At 36.4% G+C, this 17,822-nt stretch overlaps 2 protein-coding genes across 2 annotated transcripts; one reads left to right on the top strand and one right to left on the bottom strand.

Annotated features, from left to right (window-relative positions):
• Positions 1 to 229: 229 nt before the first annotated feature.
• On the bottom strand, positions 230 to 4,093 carry LOC149676368 (uncharacterized). The gene has a single exon (XM_089838702.1). The coding sequence runs from the start codon at positions 4,091 to 4,093 to the stop codon at positions 230 to 232; it is 3,864 nt and encodes a 1,287-aa protein (XP_089694828.1).
• Positions 4,094 to 13,850: 9,757 nt separating this feature from the next.
• On the top strand, positions 13,851 to 15,153 carry LOC149676367 (uncharacterized). Its single transcript, XM_089838663.1, has 4 exons — positions 13,851 to 14,198; positions 14,309 to 14,483; positions 14,559 to 14,711; positions 14,785 to 15,153. Exons 1-4 carry the CDS (start codon positions 14,030 to 14,032, stop codon positions 15,113 to 15,115), a joined length of 828 nt encoding a protein of 275 aa, XP_089694789.1. The 5' UTR covers positions 13,851 to 14,029; the 3' UTR covers positions 15,116 to 15,153.
• Positions 15,154 to 17,822: the final 2,669 nt, after the last annotated feature.

Here is a 17,822-nt window from a genome sequence, read left to right as displayed (position 1 = left end):
TAACTCCAAAACAAAATTCGTCTTTCCGCTCATAGATGCGCCTGAAACAATCATTTGAAAGGGTGCTACGAATTTCAACCGACAGGACATTGTCGACTATGATTCTTTTAATTTTCGTTCAAAAATTGGTTTCAAAAGGGTGTTCAAAAGAAATACTCTATCTTTAAATCGCGCGGCGGTGTACAGCCACTCGTTCCTTCGATCTTCGCTATCGGGTAGCCAATGAACTTTAACAATGTGATGAAAGGTAACTCGCTTCTTCTTCTTGGCAATAACTTGCTTCTTCTTCTTGGCAATACCCAAAGGGTAATGTAGTAAAGTCATCTAGAAGAATCCTTTTAGAGAAGGTGACTCCAAATTGTTTTTTTAAGTTTCCTAAGAGTAAAGTTAAGTCCCGCTTGCGTCGAACAACGTTAAACGGGATATCTACCGTATACCGTTTTTCTGGATTTTGTAAGGAGTCTACCATAGATTCAAAATTTATAATTTTTTCATTTTCGCGAGAAAGCGTGATACCTTTCGACTTCACCACGCATTGATTGTCTGATGTTTTATAAGCGTACGATTTCGGTCCTGTACTAACAAATTCTGTTATATGCGAAGCGCCTATTTCTGATTTCCACTCTGCCAAACTACTTCCTTCGGGAGGGATCCAATCATCTTTCCCTCCTTCTAAAAATATGGCACCATCAGTATCGATATAAAGTAAACGTTTCCCAAGCTTGTGAATAACGTTAAATAGCTCTATTCGAGCGTAGGTTGTGATAAAACCTCCAATAACAGGACTGCCACTTCGTAAAGAAGGAACGAAAGGTTTCTTATGTTTGTAAGTTAGCAAAGCCAATGAATCGTTCAGAGGTCGAATATCTTCCAGATCTTTAGTCTCATCGGTTAATATAGCCACTAGTTCTTCGTATTTATCTATAATAACAGTCTTTCCTCTGTCCAGATTTTGACACATTTTACCGAAAAGCGAGTTTAACGTTAGCTTGCATATATTCCTTAAAGCTGGATTGTTAGTCACTTCTTCGATTGATATCGAGATGCCTTCTTTTTCGTAAATGGATTGTAAATAATCCTTTTTCTGACTTTCAGTCTCTACATTTTCAGGCCAACCGCTATTACAAATTTTCAATTTCAAAAACTTGTCAATGTAATCCCCAAACAATCCAGAACTTTGGTTTTTCACGTATCTGAATCGCTCAGGGTAATGCCAAACTTCGGATATAGAAATCAGCTCGTAACCGAATTCCATTGCCAAATAAATTTCGGGAGTATTGAACACACCTTCGAATATACGCTGCTCTCTCGAATGCTGACAAGGGCTTGATAAGCTTTTTTCTGCGCAGGTGCGACATAGACTAAACAATAATTTTGAATTAGATTTAAATGCAAGAATCGGAATGTATAGTTTTTTGGGGGCTAAAACCTTGCATTTTAACACGCCAAAATATTTATCTTTTTCGAAACTACAATTTCGCGTAAATATAGTAGGGTGCCCTTTTGGGAAGTCTTTAAATTTCATGACGAAACTATAAAGACTGCAGACGTCTCGATACAGTATCTTTTCACCCGGTTGACAGATATGCAACAATTTGAAGTTTTCTACCCTACCCCCGACAATCATTTCTCTCGATCCTATAGAAGAAGGAAATGATACGGTATCGCAATAAGATTTATCTTCCTGATGGTTTCGAAGATATTCTTCAAAATCGCAACTCCACATGGTTTTAAATTCAGCATTCGGAGCGGCGTTTTTGATGTATTCTTCAATGTCTAGAGTTCTTTCGTATAACGCTTTGTTGGTTTTTCCCAGAAATGAATTGAAGCTAGACTGCTTTGTGTGTCTAACGCATCCGTGAAAAAAATCATTATGATATTGGAGAATAATTTCAGGATCGGGACAATAAGCATCGACTGGGAACTTTCCAAAGTATTTTTCACCCTGGATAAAAAAAGTAGTTTGGAAATTTACATTCCTTTGTTTAGCCTCGAGGGAGATCCATTTCATAGCTTCACGACTTTGATTTTGATGTTGGTATAGGTACCCATTTTGCGGCACGATAGCTAAAGCGTATTCTTTCAAGTATGTGTGAAGGAAAAAACGTAGACAAGCACCCGAAATGGATATAGCGTTCATATTGAAAGGGTCGAAATTGGTAGCTTTTAGAAAAAGATTTTTAAATTTAACCATCGCTTCCTTTAAAACGGAAACATCCATTTGACAGTATTCCTCCAGCTCCTTGTTCATATCGTACTCGGTCTTACGCTTTTCTTCGTACCAAATTTCGAATTCTTCGTAATCCTTAGTCTTCATTTTTTCAGGTTGAAAATAAGATTTGTCAGGCAATTTTCCCTTATAATTCATCGTGTCGTGAGTCAAGAAAATATACGGGAAAAACTGTTTCTTACATTCCCCCAGTTCAAAGGTTTTATTCAAAGATCTAAGAGAGCCGGCGACGAAATTCATCGAGTCCAAAAACTTGATATTTTGGTTTTTGATAAAAACAGCTAAAGCGCGGCTGCCGTTGAAAATTACTTGAGGTTTAATAAAGTAGTGATTAACTAAAGTGTTTAAAATCCAATACGAGTCGAAACGGGAACCGTTATGAGAAAAAATGACGTAGTTCTCAAATCGCGGTTTAATTTTTTTCATTCTTTTGGTATCGTGCTGAACAAACGATTCCTCTGTTTGAAACAAGTAGTCCAAGTACTGTTTACAGCAATCTTGCCCTTTGAAAGTCTTAAATTCGTATGTTTCATCATCCATCTCCATAGCACTGACAAGTAGGATGGCTACATGTTCTTTAGACTCGGATACGTAGCTTTCGCAATCGAAAAATCCATATTTCATCGGAGGATATTTTTCTTTTAAAGGCATAACGTAACACTGGTTCTTTTCATGCACAATCAAGCACTGCTTACATCTTTTTTCGCATTCGTGAATGCTATTGCTCAGAGTTTCAATTTCTTGACCGCATTGCTGACAACGTTTTAGTCGATCGCAAGTACCATTCGAAATATGTAACGATAAACACTCACTACCTTTAAAATAACGATTGCAAGATTTACACCTGATAACCTGAATTTCTTTAATCTCATGGAAGACGTTAAGTGATGAACATCTTTTACAATTTAATTCACCCTGCGAACAATGGTGGGCCCTTTTTTCGCTAGACTTATAAAAAACAACGAGGCATTTTGAACAATAACTTTCGCCGCCAAACATTCTCGAAATACTCTTTATCGCTACAGCGTGGTTTCGTAAAAGCAAAATAAAAATTTGTTTTCTACTCCATGGGCCGACGTAGTACTTTTGAAAGTTATCTTCCGCGTTGTATACAATAATTTGATATTCTCCTTGCAAATAATTTTGAAACCTTTGAATACCCGCTAAATTTACTGGACCGGGTAGTACACGAGCGTATGTAATCAGTTTAAGAGCTTCCACCTTCTGTAATGAACACGTGGAGCTTTTCATTTTAACGAAATAGGTATAAAGATCCGATCTCTCTTTCGATTTACAACATCTCAAATCCGCCAAAACTTTCCCAATCACTAACGTCCTAGCAAAACAAAGATCGTCGCTATTTTGGAGAGTGATAAAATTTTTGTCAGCTTTAACAAATTTTTCCATTTCTACTATAGTTCTATTTCTAACACTTTTTCGGTTGGAAAGCCCGGATATCTCAATATCGCAGTCGAGGAAAACAACATCAAATCTTAAAGAACTATCTAAAATAAAACCCCTTCTCGATTGTGCTACGTGCTCAATTGCAGCCAAAACGCGTTCGCTAGTAAGTGAATTTAACGCCATTAATTTTAGATTTATAGGAGATTCGAGCTCCTCGGATTGAATGCATAAGCGAACTCTATCGTACGTTGGGTATTCATTTTTGATTTCCTTTAAAACACAATCGAGAATGTTTTGCAAATCTTCGTACATATGCGTTAATCTAATTTCGTCCGTGTTTTCGATATCAACGCGAAAATTAACCTGGTTACACTTGTATTTTCTTGAAGTTTTAACTGAAAGTTTCTCTATCTTGTAAAAATGTTTATAGTCTCGAATGGCTTCGTTTATCGAAACCATTCTGGGTAATGCGAAATATTAAATGCGCTCGAAAGAAAACAACGTAAGGTTATATATTAAAAACCGTCACCATTTACCTATAATATTAATAATACGAAAAAATTATCTGGTAAGCAAAAAAGTATTTAGTCGTGCGATTTTGCCTTTTTAGCTTTGACGATATTTAAGATTTTCTTATGGGGATTTTCTTTTATCTTTTCTCCGAGCTTTTTCATTAAAATTAGAATACCTTTTAAATCATTTTCGCTCAAATCGCCTATGTACTGTACGCGCTTTGAAGGCGCTGTCCAAACATCCTGCTTGGCACATCGTTTTAAATCTTTATATTTAGTAGCTTTAATATCTAGGTAATATTCACCCTTTTTCTGCGGTATTTTAACAATCGAAGCGCATTGGTTAGAGCTTCGAGTATATACGCTTTCTAAACCACCTTCGTCATCCACGCAACTAACTTCAAAACAGTCATCATCGGAAGATTCATACTTTTCATTATCTAAAGATAAATATTCAGACTTGCCAGATCGTTTTCCCTTGCTAGAATCCATTTGGTTTTCTTCCTTTTCTTGATCCAAACGCGGTAAAGACTTGATCCACTCGAAGTGAAGATTGGAATGGATTTTGGGTGTTATCCATACCAGCTTTTATACACCATTTTTTTTCATACCCCATTTTCGGTATTGTGAAATTTGATTTCATAAAATGGTTACCATAAATTTAAGAAGAGAGATTAGGCAATAGAGGGAATTACCAACATAATTACTTGAAATACCATGTCAAGATAAATTGCGGAATATATGTCAAGGAGAAAATTCTTGCATAAATTTATGCCATGATGAAATACCAAAGAAGTACAAAAAAAATTTCAAGAAAAAATTAATTAATTCTATACCATGATACATTTTCGTGTCTAAAATTGAGTAATTATGTTGAAAAATTAAACTCGACTTGCGAAAATCATTTTAAAATTATTAAGCAAGAAATGCTAAGATTTTTTAAGATAATATACAGATGAATATATATTGAACAACGCTACACCCATTTGAGAAGAGTATATAAACGGAGGAGGAAAAATGGAGAAGTTCATCAAATTTTGAATCCCGATCAAGAAAGATCTGGTAAGTTAATGCTTTGTATATCGCGTATTTCTAAGTTAGCTAGTTTTAAACAGTTTAATGGCTTTTCAAGAGCGTATATTCGCTCATTTTCAATCAAATTTAATTAAAGTTAGCGTTGGTTTGAGAGGTGAAGACATTGTTCTTTATGCCGAGATAAAAGAATCTGGCGCTATTTTTGTTATTCCATTGGATGTATGGACAATTTTGCTAAGAAACGAAAACATCATTTTAACCCCTTACGATGAAAATAAACAATATTCGGTTATTTTTTTGCCAACTCATCCAGAATACTTTGAAAAAATGCTTGTAGATTTTAAATTGAAAATAGAGAAAGATGGAGTTCATCTTAGACACGAAGTCCTTCCTATGTCTCAAAAACGCGGACTATGGAACCACGTAAAAGAGTTTTTCATTGAGAGAAAATGTATGGAAGATTTGTTTGGTTTTCGAGAATTGATTAACAATCACATCGCGCTGCTTGAATCTCAAAGAGATGAAATAAAACAAGCGTACGAGATAGTGTATGAGAAATTATCAAACTTCAAAGATGGCATAAACTTTTTAGAAATTAAGTCCCTCTCCGATGCAAAACCATCTATGAGAGAAATTTTAGAAATATTTTTCAATATCAGCGAGTATGACAATCTAGTTAACGCTCTGTCGCATCTCAATCTCGTCTTCGATGTTAGAGATGTTATAGGTTTTATTTTAACTCAGATTGAGTATTTGCATTCAAAATGTAACTGTTCAATATATTATTAAATCTAAAATAAGAAAACTTTATACCGGTATATTAAATATTTTTTATTTCGATTTTAATTTTTTTATTTTCTATTCAACTACATACAACACACCATGCCTGATTTTATAAATAATACAACCGTATCTTGTACATTGGTTGTTTTTACAAAATACGATCGTTTTACGTCTACATACTGTTACCCTGATGTGGCCTGCATCGTTGCAGTAAACACACATCAAAACGTCGCCCATTTTTGGCACTCGGCAATACCCAATTTGGGCGACTTGGTTCCAGTTGTAGACACTGCAAAAGATAACAAGTTGGGAAAGCCAAAATATTACCTCTCCGAGTGGAGATGACTATCACTACCCCTTAAACAACCTAAATATATGCATCTATCGCTTTTTTTAATTCTTTGCAAGTGCAGGAATTGAATTTTAAAATAGTCAATTGTTCAAGCCTTTTCAATATCTCTCAATTGCTGTGGAAACTCTACTCTCTCGCTATACCTCAACCGCATTCTTAGTCTACCAGTATGATTTGTAACATTTGTCCATATCAAAGCTGAATCATACCTTGCCACACAAAAAGCAAATGTGCCCAAATCATGGAAGCCACAACCCAATCACACATAAGCTAGGCTCCCACTTAACCAAAATAATTATTAAACAGTTAAATACTCACAAAGGTTGGCAAAATCAATCTCCTTCAGTAATACGTAAGGCTTAATTATATTATTTGCCGAACAAAATTAATCGAGCAAATCTAACACTTAACTTCTTCCTTCGAAATTCTATCAAAGAATGATTCAACTGTTTAAAAAAAGGTTTTTTTCGCAAATAGGGCGCTATCATATCAACCGCAATTCCGTCATATTTAAAAAATATACATGGCCAACACTTTTTTAGACACAATAGTGGAAGTTTTAGTCTCATTTAAAACATGTAAAACAATTATCTCATCTACAAATAGCTTACACATGTCTTTTTTTACCAATATCTAGCCGTTTGGATTTTTCTAAACCAATCTTACCACCAAAATATTTTTTGATATAGAATAAATGTTCTATGTTCTTCATTTTTGAAAATATATTTTTTAGCGTTTGTAATGATTACTCTCTACACCTACACTAATCTAACAAGGAGTATAAATCCACTAGTGGAAGCGGTGTTTTTATTGAAAATATATTTTTTAAGCATTAAATCTAACTGGGAGTAATATGAAAGGAGTAGAAGCTTATCTGTCTTAGGAAATATGAAATTTTATCTTAACAGTTCGTTAAATCATAAGTTTATAACGAAAAAACGCGGAAGGGGAAAACGAGCAGACAACAACGATTTTTGGGGGTAGAAGTTTAAGAGCGCCATCTGTCGTCCGTGCCAAAGTTGAACTTCCACTCGAAGGCAATGGGAAAGTGGATAAAATAATGCCATCAGCTATTTAACTGCGTCGATATATTTAACGACTTGACCCATGACATGCCCTTAACACTGGCTTCTATGAATCCTATTTATTCTTGGATGCTAGGAAACTTGGTAGACGTAACAGTCTGTACCAAGTACCCAAGCATCCTTCAATAAACGCCTGGCAACATTGTGGTACGCATGGTACAACTAAAAAATAGGATGTGTATTTATCTTTCGACTCACTCCAAGCCTTTAAGCCCTCAATACAGAGGATTTGAAACACTATCGTAATTCCTAGTGTCTCGAATCTCTACGTTCCTGTCCATTATGAACAGTGCTGAGAGAATGATACATCAGAAAGAGCCATTCAAATCGAATTGCCGAAAATATTATCCATATTTTCATTTCATATAACTGAGAAAACAAATTATTATGGTTCTGAGAGGAGCTTCCCATTTTGGTTGTTGTTCTCAAAAATATATCGCAATGCACGGGCCTCGATAGATATTGGAGGCAATGAAGGAAATATATCACAATGCACGGGCCTTGATAGATAGAGGAGGCAATGTAGGAAACATAACGCAATGCACGGGCCTTGATAGATATAGGAGGCAATGATTTAACGACTTCGGTACTTGGGTTTATCTTTAATATATAAATAAATATAATTATTTTTAATTATTTTAATCGCCAGTAAATAACTTTAAAAATAGTTAAATCGTTTAAAATAAAGTTGTTCATAATATCTTTCGAATCTTTGCTAATATTGACGTTTAAAGTGAAGGGTACCCTTCTTGCCCGCTTTCTTCAAATTTTGGGGTATATATACGTTTCGATTCCATTATAATAATAGATAAAAACGCATTCGCGTGAACCTTTGGTGGAAGCCCTGCCATTGGGAGGCTAGACGTTTCTCGTAACCCTAGCTGATCGCCGCGTATATCTTAAAACCAAATAATAGATAAAAACGCATTCGCGTGAACCGATGGTGGAAGCCCTGCCATTGGGAGGATAGACGTTTCTCGTAACCCTAGCCGCTCGCCGCGTATATCTTGAAACCAAACGATGACGGTGGAAAAGAAGCCAGAATGTACTGACCGGCGTCCATGTGGAATGGACAAAAGACCTGAAGATGGTGGTGCATAGAAGCTGGTGTCAATGTGGAATTGACGAAGAACAGAAGATGGTGGTGCATAGAAGCTGGTGTCAATGTGGAATTGACGAAGAACAGAAGATGGTAGTGTATAGAAGCTGGTGTCAATGTGGAATTGACGAAGAACAGAAGATGGTGGTGCATAGAAGCTGGAGTCAAAGTGAAATTGACGAAGAACAGAAGTTGGTGGTGCTTGGAAGCAAGCACGTACAGACTAGTGTCCATGTGGGATGGACAAAGACTAGCAGATTGTGGTCCTTAGAAGCCAGTTAGTAAAGACTGGTGTTGGTAGATGAATGACCAAATTTCCGTGAACCGCGAACGCGTTCCGGAAATCGGGTATTTGTTTGCTCCGATTTGTAAACTGCGAACGCGGTCACGTGGGGTCTGACAGACAGACACACAGACACACAGACACACAGACAGACAGACAGACACGGCCGGTGTAATACCTCTCCGTGACATACGTCACTCGGAGAGGTAAAAACTAATCAATTTTTGAATCCAATGAAATTTTCTAATTGCTTTAACTTGGACTAGAAATATATCGTAAGCTAAACCACTGAACTAACACGAGAGTTTAAATTAAAGTGTTCGGAAAGTTAAAAATAGACTGTACTCAGGTCTTATAAGTGTAAGCGCTCCTGCATTAGTTCTCTCAGATCTCAAAAAGCCTCTTATCTCTTCCGGCCCATTGAACTCTTCGAATCCGTCCTCGCTAAATTATCATTAGTATCGCAATCAGTTATAGATTTAATTGTAGAGATAAAGCAAACAATATACAATAGTGGGGACGGCGGAGATAAATTCTCCACAAACTCTCGAAGAAGTTCTTCGTCTCGCCGAATAGGGTGTACAATCTGCGTTCTCCGTCTAATGTAGAAACAAAAACAGTGTTTATCATCTTATAGCTGTACTATTTTAAAACTAAAATTTATTTACTCACGCAGAATTGGATTGGGTGGAAGAGCTAACAGTGAAATAAATAAATAATAATTAAATATAGGGATATTTCTTAAAATAAATAGTCATAGATAATAAACCCTACACCTTCAGTACATAAGCTACCTCCTTAGAAGATTTAGTAAATAATTGTTAGAAATATTTTAAACTTACCATTCATTTGATTGAGCAGTAGACATTTTTTTATTTATTTCGGATGTAGTAGAGAAAGAATTTATGATGAAATATACTGATTTTCTTTAGCTTATATACCTTTTGAAAAAACCCCGAGGTATAATAAAATACTAGTTCTAACTTAAATTAACTGGAGTTATTTCAGTTATTGCGAAAGTGTAGTTAAATTTTACTATAGTAAAAACGAATCCGCCCCTTGACACAAAAAAGGCGGTTGATTTTATGTAGAATACCAAATTAAAGAATTTATTTTGAAAGCTGAGAAGGTAAAAAAAAATTATTTGACCCTTGACATAAGAAAAGGCGGTTGATTTTATGGGAATAATAAATTAAAGAATTGAGTTTGAAAGCTGACAAAGATAAATATTTTATAAAAGTAATTACATTGTTACAGTTATTATAAAGTTTTTATCATATTTTATATTCCAATTAAACTAAAAATATATTTAGTTTAACACAGGTTTAGCGAAGTGTTTTAATAATATCTTTTGATTACAGATTTATACGAAAAAATGGATTCAATTCTAAACCAACCGCTAACATTGGCAGCTTTAAGGTGGGTTTCCATACGCGCTTGAAAGTCAAAAAGATTGAGCTCAAGCTTGAAAATCTCAAGTTTACGCTTAAGCTCCAGGTCGGGACCGTTTCCATACTCGCTTTTTAAGTAGCTTGCGATTGAAAAGTAGCCCGCTTGCGCTTGAAAATCGCGTCAAGCTTGTATCTGTCGTGAGTAGATATTTGCTTGAGCTTAGGCAGTTCAAGCTTGACGTCATAGACGTTTCGGCCAATGAGAATCAAATTCCATATGGCCAAGGCCCAAGTTTTTATAAGTTCGGACTCGGATTGAGAAATGAAGATGCCTACACAACGCGAATTGAAAGAATTAATCAAAAAGCAAGCAGGGAAATAAAGAAACGGTGGTGGTGAAAGAAATATTTATTTATCTTGTTATAAATAAGCAGCAATTTGGGATATACGAAGAATTTATTGCAACTGAAATGAAATTATCAAGTAGGTTCAATATAGGTTTTATCTAGGTATTTTGCTATTCAAATAGCCTTTGAAAGTTTGAGGACACGTGTAAATCTATGTGTTTATTTTTGTTTGGCTTGAACTTTGAAATTAATTGATAATACAACTGAATTAGCAACAAATTCCGTTTAATAAGCAAACGTCGTTTCCGCTGATTGATAATCACCATTTTGATTTCAGAATTTTTTGAACTGCAACGCGAGCTAAGCAGCTATTTTTATATTCGTTGGAAACAGGTAACGCTTGTGCTCATACTTATGCTACGGCGCAAGATGGCACTAGTTATTGGAGCGCTTGAGACGCGCGGATTTTGAAACGCTCAAGCTCAATCTTTTTGACTTTCAAGCGCGTATGGAAACCCACCTTTAGCCATGGACTATATCGAATCAAATAAAATCACACATTACGGTTATGCGCAAGAAGACGCTTTAAATATCATATCTATAGGATATCACAATATATTGATGAAATATTCGACAAAATATTCATCAATATCGAATATATTTTTTTTGGGCGGCAATCGGTGTTAAAAATTGATTTGCGCGATTATGGAAGACATGTTTTAACATCAAAGTGTTACTCTCGCGCGCATCATAAAAACCAGATTTGTTGCGGACGACATGTGCTAATATACGAAAATATATTAGTACATGATCAAGAGATGGCTCAGGGAGCTATAAAATATTTTATCTTAAAAACTTTATACAAAATTTACAACAAACATGCAATGCCAAATCATTTTGACCTTGATTTATATTTGAGACAAATCAGCACTCATGTTGAATACATGAGATGCAATTATGAGCTCTGTTTTTCTCAGGAAATACAGCTTCCAGATGGAAAGCCTGTATTTCCTATACTACCGCAAAACAAGTTCGTCCATTTCGGTTTTTCTCAAAGTAAAGACAATGGTAGAAATATCTTCATAATAGCAAAAAAATAATTTTACGAAACATGTCCCATTTTTTTTTAAAAAAAAACTGTAATTTATCTGGTTAGGCGTTATTTAAATTAACACCCTGTTCCAAAAAAAAATTAGTTAACATAAGAACAACAGGGCAAATGCTAAACTTTAACCTCGCATATCTCCAGAATCGAATTAAAAAGGTAAATATTAACAGTATATTTTACGTTGGAGAGATTTAGTATAAATACTCCAAAAATCATAGTTAAATCACTCATTCCTCGCTGAGAGTTTACCTGAGATCGACGAAATGATTTTTCACCTCATTGAGATCATAATAAGCGCCAGTAAAATCGTTTTGGCAGTCTTTCTTGGTGCTGTTATCTTGGTAAGTCTCACTATATAATATTTTAATAACTACATTTGAGTAAAATGTTCGGAGAATAATTAATATGGGTTTACAGCTAATCCACATTCATACCAAAGTTAGGAGAAGAGTAGCCTAACTTCTTGGTACCTCGGATCGGTAAGCCCACAGTCTTGAATGCATTATTTTAAATCAGTTCATTTGAGTAAAATGTTCGGAGAAAAATAAATATCCAGGACTGTGGGTTTACAGATATCTATTCAATCATCGAGAAGAAACGCTACTGTTGTTCATTATTTTCGAGATTTCTTCAGTCATTTTAGGAATAATCCACGTTGAAATTCCTGTTTGAAGACACTGAAACTCTACATATACGGTAAACCAAACTTCTTAATTGTATTAATCTAATCTATTGTGTTCCGAAAAACGCTTAGACGAACGTTAAATTAATTAAGAAGTTTGGTTTACAGAAACAACACTCACCGTGGCTTTCGAATTCTATTCTCCAGCGCGTTATAGCAAGTAATGCTATAGAGAATTACATTATAGACTACTTGAACTTAAATCTCGTCTCTTTTACAGAGCTTTCGCTATAAAAGTTCCGTGGCGCGTTGAAATTCCTGTTTGGAGACATTGAAACTCTACATATACGGTAAACCAAACTTCTTAATTGTATTAATCTAATCTATTGTGTTCCGAAAAAACGCTTAGACGAACGTTAAATTAATTAATAAGTTTGGCTTACAGAAAAAACACGCACCGTGGTTTTCGACTTCTATTCTCCAGCGCGTTATAGCAAGTAATGTTATTTAGAATTATATTATATTCTAGTTGAACACCTTTTTTTCCCTCTCTCACTCTTATACAGCGCGCCCGCCCTACACCTCCGCGGCGGCTAAACTGGTTTGGATGACTTTCACTTTCTCTCCGAGAGAGCGCGTGGGAGGATATTTCGGTTTAAAAGAAAATTCTTGAAACCATGTATAATTATCAATAAAAAATGTTTTATTTTTACAAAATTACTTATTTGATTTCGGTACAGAGTAAAAATTCATACGGGTGACATATTTATAATACTCGTGACTTAAACAAAATAACGATTCGGCTAACCAATACGGTAACAAAATTACTTTCTTTAATATCTCGTAGATGATGCGACAAATAAATAATAATGGCGAAAAAAATACGAGTAGAAAATATATATCATTTGTTAGCAAGGCTATTACGAATGATATAGGGATAGTAATCGGCATTAACAATACCAAAAACACAGCGATAGGATACTTTAACGGTGTGTTTAAAAGCATAATTACTATAATACCCACGGATATTAATACAAGCTCAAAACAAAAATAAATTGGAGCATCTGGTGAACCTTTCATCTTGTCCTGTTTTATCGATGAAATGAGGCTTTTCACCAAAATCCGTCATTTATAGTCAGGAAAAATATCTACCCCGGGGAGGTGGGCTCGCTAACACGACACTTGTTTATTTTGGGGGCGTGGTTGTTTACTTTTCTCTTAAAGTACAGGGTTTAACTACTCACAGGTAGAAGGGCACTTAAGGATTCACCAACGCGTTCCGCTTGAGTTCGTTGAAGGAGGTAGGATTGGACCCACCGGTGAATATTGTGAGAAGGGGTGCGGCAAGAGAAGCAGCGCAATTTTTGAGGAGGCGGATGGGTATAACATCAGGGCCTGAGGCACTCTTAATGCCAAGTTGATATAGGATAAGCTTCACGTCAATTAAATTGGGGGGAAGTCTGGCATCTGAGTTGTGGCATTATCGGGTACGTCCGTTAGATCAGGGGGTTTCGAGTTAAAGTTTTTGGATAGTGTGATATTCAAACTGTTCGCCATTGCCACATTGGAGTCAGTGGGTTCACCCTTAAGCGAGGGTCTCACATGCGTAAAAGTTCGACAGAAACGTAAACTGAAACGTAAACGTACAAAAAACTTCGACGTAAACGTACTAGAAAAGAGAGTTGAAATTGTCTCAACTTTTTCCGTCGTAAAACATTTTACGCTAAGCTCCAGCCAATCAGATATGCGATCGGTGATGTCACTCACAATAAAAAAAAATGGCGGAGAGTAAAAAGAGTAGAGCGGATAAGCGTGCTGAATTGGAACAATTTGTTGAAAGAGTAAGAACTTATCCATGTCTGTATGATAAGAAAGAAAAAAACTATAAAGATACCGTGTTCAAACAAACGATATGGCAAGCCATTGGGGCAGCACATGGTTTATCAGGTTCGTAATATGTTTTAACTTTTAAGCCTCGGTTTAATGATATGGGCACTATGGAACTATATCCACGATCCAACGGGTAACCACATATAAAACCCCTGTTTGTTTTAAAGCAAAGGATGCAGAAAAATGGTGGAAAACACAACGCGATCGGTATCGAAGAGATAAGAGGCGAATTAAGGAAACGTCGGTTAGTGGTAGTGGTAGTAAGGAGGTTCTGAAATCGAACTGGGAGCTTTTTGATATCATGGACAATATTCTGAGTGGTATTGATGTTCAAGCAGAGAGGTATTTAAACTTTAAATCATATATTATGAAGGGTGTGAAATTTGTAATGCAATTATTGAATTATTTATAATGAAGTACAATAACAAATGACACCAGTATAAATCTTTGTGACACTGTTGATGACACTCAACTTAATCAAGATGATATAGACGATGTCCTTCACATCCCCCGGCCTGCTACACCAATAAATGAAAACCAGGAAGACGATAGCCGAAGCTCTTGTCAGGAGTAAATAAATAGTTATAATATTGTCCATATTCAATGAAATGCCACATGGCTCACTGAAAATATCTTATTTTAGACAAAGCAGGCCAGGTACAAGTTGCAGTAGGTCGAGTATTGACTCAAATAAACGTAGCAACACCCAAAGTCAGCTGCCACCAAAGAAAAAAGCTAAAACCATGGATATCGATGTTGCATTCAGTGATGCTCTGAAAACATTTTCAGACACATCAAGCACTATTGCCAGTGCTATTGTTACAAATAATGAATCCGAGCCAGCAGATAAAATCAAACTGTTTTGTGATTTATTGCAAAACAGGCTGAGGAATTTTAGTGGTAAAGACCAATTCGCAGTAATGAAACAAATCGAGTTGTTAATGTTAGAAAAAGAAGAAAAATATTTTTCATAAATCAAACCAAAATAAAGAAATTTAATGTTCATACAAGACTTTTATGTGTATGTTATTTACTTATTCATAGCATACTATGGCGGTAAACCACGGTAAACCATATCATTCTGCCATGGAACCTCCCCTTCTTCATTTAAGTATTTAGCTAGCTTGTCCCTTAATACTTTGGCATCCTGGCTATACATGTTTGAACCTAATCGATCATTCAGATTCGGGATATTTGTTTCGTCGCGCCACTGACCCGGAACAAGGTTGTGGTTTGCATCCTCCCTATCTGCATAACCAACTGGACAATATGTGTTGGGTACCTCGGTTAGTAAATAGTTATGAAGAACTAAAGCTGCTGATACTATGGAAGGTACTGCAGATTCACCATAGTTTAGGGGCCGTTTGAATATTCTAAATCGTGCAGAAAGAATGCCAAACGCATTTTCCACCACCCTGCGGGCTCTACTTAATCGGTAGTTGTAAATACGTTCATTATGATTAAAATTCGATTTTCGTGGGTAGGGCCGCATTAAATTAGTCTTCAATGGGAAAGCTTCGTCTCCAATGAAAAAATATGGGTATATGATATTTGATTTTGGTAAAAGTGCAGGTGGTGGAAGATTAATTGCATTTGTTAGCAAACGTTTCCCAAATATACACTTTCTAAAAATACCGCCATCGCTCTCTGAACCATAATGGCCAAAATCAACAAATAGGAATTTGTATGCTGAGTCCGAAACGGCAAGAAGTACTTTACTGAATGTGCCTTTATAATTGTAGTTTAAAGTTCCTGTATTTTTGGGGCACTCCATATATACATGCTTTCCATCGATACTACCTACACAATGAGGAAGTTGCCATCGCTTTTCAAACGCATCGGCTATTATCTGCCACTCCTCGGGAGTTTTGGGCATTACCATGTACTCATCTTTAAGGTTTTCCCAAATAACCTACGACAATTGAAGTTGAAAAACTATTCAGTATAACATATGCAGAAATCATATTGTGTACCTGACATGTTGATTTTACAATATGAGAAATTGTAGAACGCCCAACTCTGAATGCGTAGCTTAAGCTCCGATACGTTTCTCCGCTTGCTAAAAATCTGCAAATTTATTACAAATTAAATTAATTGATTCTATACAAACAAGTCATTACCTTAAAGTAATCGCCAATCTATCTCTGGGAGAAATTGGCTCTCGCCAACGAGTAGTTTTCTTTTCAATTAATCTTCCAACTCTTTGCAGGATATTTTCAAATGTTACAGGGGTCATTCTCATAAATCTATATATAATATTCCAATAATTAGCAAGAAATGTATAAATAAATAAATCTGTGGCTATTCTTACTGGAAGTAGTATTCCTGATCATGATTCCGAAGCTGTGGAATCAAAGTATTACCGAATCCATATTGGTGTCTAAATTGAAATATCTTTCTGATCCATATCTTTTTCTTTTTCCTTTCTTTTAATTTTTTGTATGTCGCGATTAATACCAAAAGCTGGGCCGAATAGGAATAATACAAAGCCGCTAAACCTTTGTTAAGCGCCATTTTTCATGTTTGTTCGTTATTTACCGAAACAGACTCAAATAGATGGCACTGTATTCGAAATGTCGAATCCGACAAAGAATTTTTACGCTTCCTAGTGTGCGCCAAACCCAGAAACGTAAACGAAAACGGAGTAGAAAAGTAAAATACGTTTCAGTTTCTGTACCGCGTTTCTGTCGAACTTTTACGCATGTGAGACCCTCGCCTTAGGGAAACGAATGTTGAGGCGCGTCGGCAGTGTGCGAATCTGGCGATTTATGAAGCGGTAAAAACCGCGAGGGCTAGTTTTATCTACAGAAAGTTTTCACGTTTGAAAGTCAGCACTAGCTCTCCGTAAAAGAGATTTAACCTGGCGGACTTGAAGTTTGTAGATGGGCTGTAATCGGTCATGGGCGGCATGGTTACCAGTACAGATAGCATGGCGAAGTTTTTTCCATAACCGTTCTTTTTTCTCGTGCAGGGAAGAATCCCCCCTCGCACGAGTATTGGTCCCGGTTTTCAAGGTCTCTCTAGCAATAGCTTTGGCAATGCATGGCGACAAGAATACCGTGTGTTTGGGGCTTTTCATCCCTATCATTCCGATTTCGAGTTTTTAAGTAAACACTTATTTGATGACTCCACCAGAACGAACTCTAGTTGAAGCCACAAAAAAGGATAAATAGACTCCGCTTCCTTTGAAGCCCGCGATGGTGCGGTGTTTAAGGCATGGTGCAAGAGGATAAAGACTTCGGCTCCCCCAAAGCGCGCGTGGTTTTTTTGGCATGGTGTTAGAGGATAAGAAAAACTTTTCTCTAAAGGCTTACGCTGTCTGCTGCGAGTTCTACAGTTAAGATAATATTTATTTCGCTCAGAACTGAAGGTATGGAGTCCAGTAAAGAAATTTTCACCTCATTCTCGCTTTTTTAGCCCCTATTTTTTCACTTTTTAATTATCTTACATATCCCGCACGAGTGTCCTTTCTGCTGGGGAAGCTTGTTTCCGAACGGCACTCTTAGCTGAACGCGAGAGCCAAGGCCCTGGGGGACGGCGGGCCGAGTGGTTTTACAGAGGTACTGTCTTAGAGACACAGGCGAAGAGGTAGTCTTTGAAGAAGGTCCATGCGTCTTCAATAGGGAGAGCAGCAAGAGGGGACCAGTCTTTGGTAGCGAGGATTAGGTTGATCTGTTTGTA

This window comes from Phalangium opilio, unplaced genomic scaffold (assembly GCF_054372755.1).
Source record: "Phalangium opilio isolate 3A_F unplaced genomic scaffold, DU_Popi_V2 ptg000046l_1, whole genome shotgun sequence".
NCBI classification, from domain to species: Eukaryota; Metazoa; Arthropoda; class Arachnida; order Opiliones; family Phalangiidae; genus Phalangium; species Phalangium opilio.
This window is presented reverse-complemented; position numbering and strand designations above follow the sequence as displayed.

Bases quoted from the DNA above. Each gene is read 5' to 3' on its own strand.
- LOC149676368 (XM_089838702.1), bottom strand. From the start codon at position 4,093: ATGGTTTCGATAAACGAAGCCATTCGAGACTATAAACATTTTTACAAG.
- LOC149676367 (XM_089838663.1), top strand. From the start codon at position 14,030: ATGGCGGAGAGTAAAAAGAGTAGAGCGGATAAGCGTGCTGAATTGGAA. The intron at 14,199-14,308 runs GTTCGTAATATG...TTTGTTTTAAAG, and splicing joins GGCAGCACATGGTTTATCAG to CAAAGGATGCAGAAAAATGG. The intron at 14,712-14,784 runs GTAAATAAATAG...ATCTTATTTTAG, and splicing joins AGCCGAAGCTCTTGTCAGGA to ACAAAGCAGGCCAGGTACAA.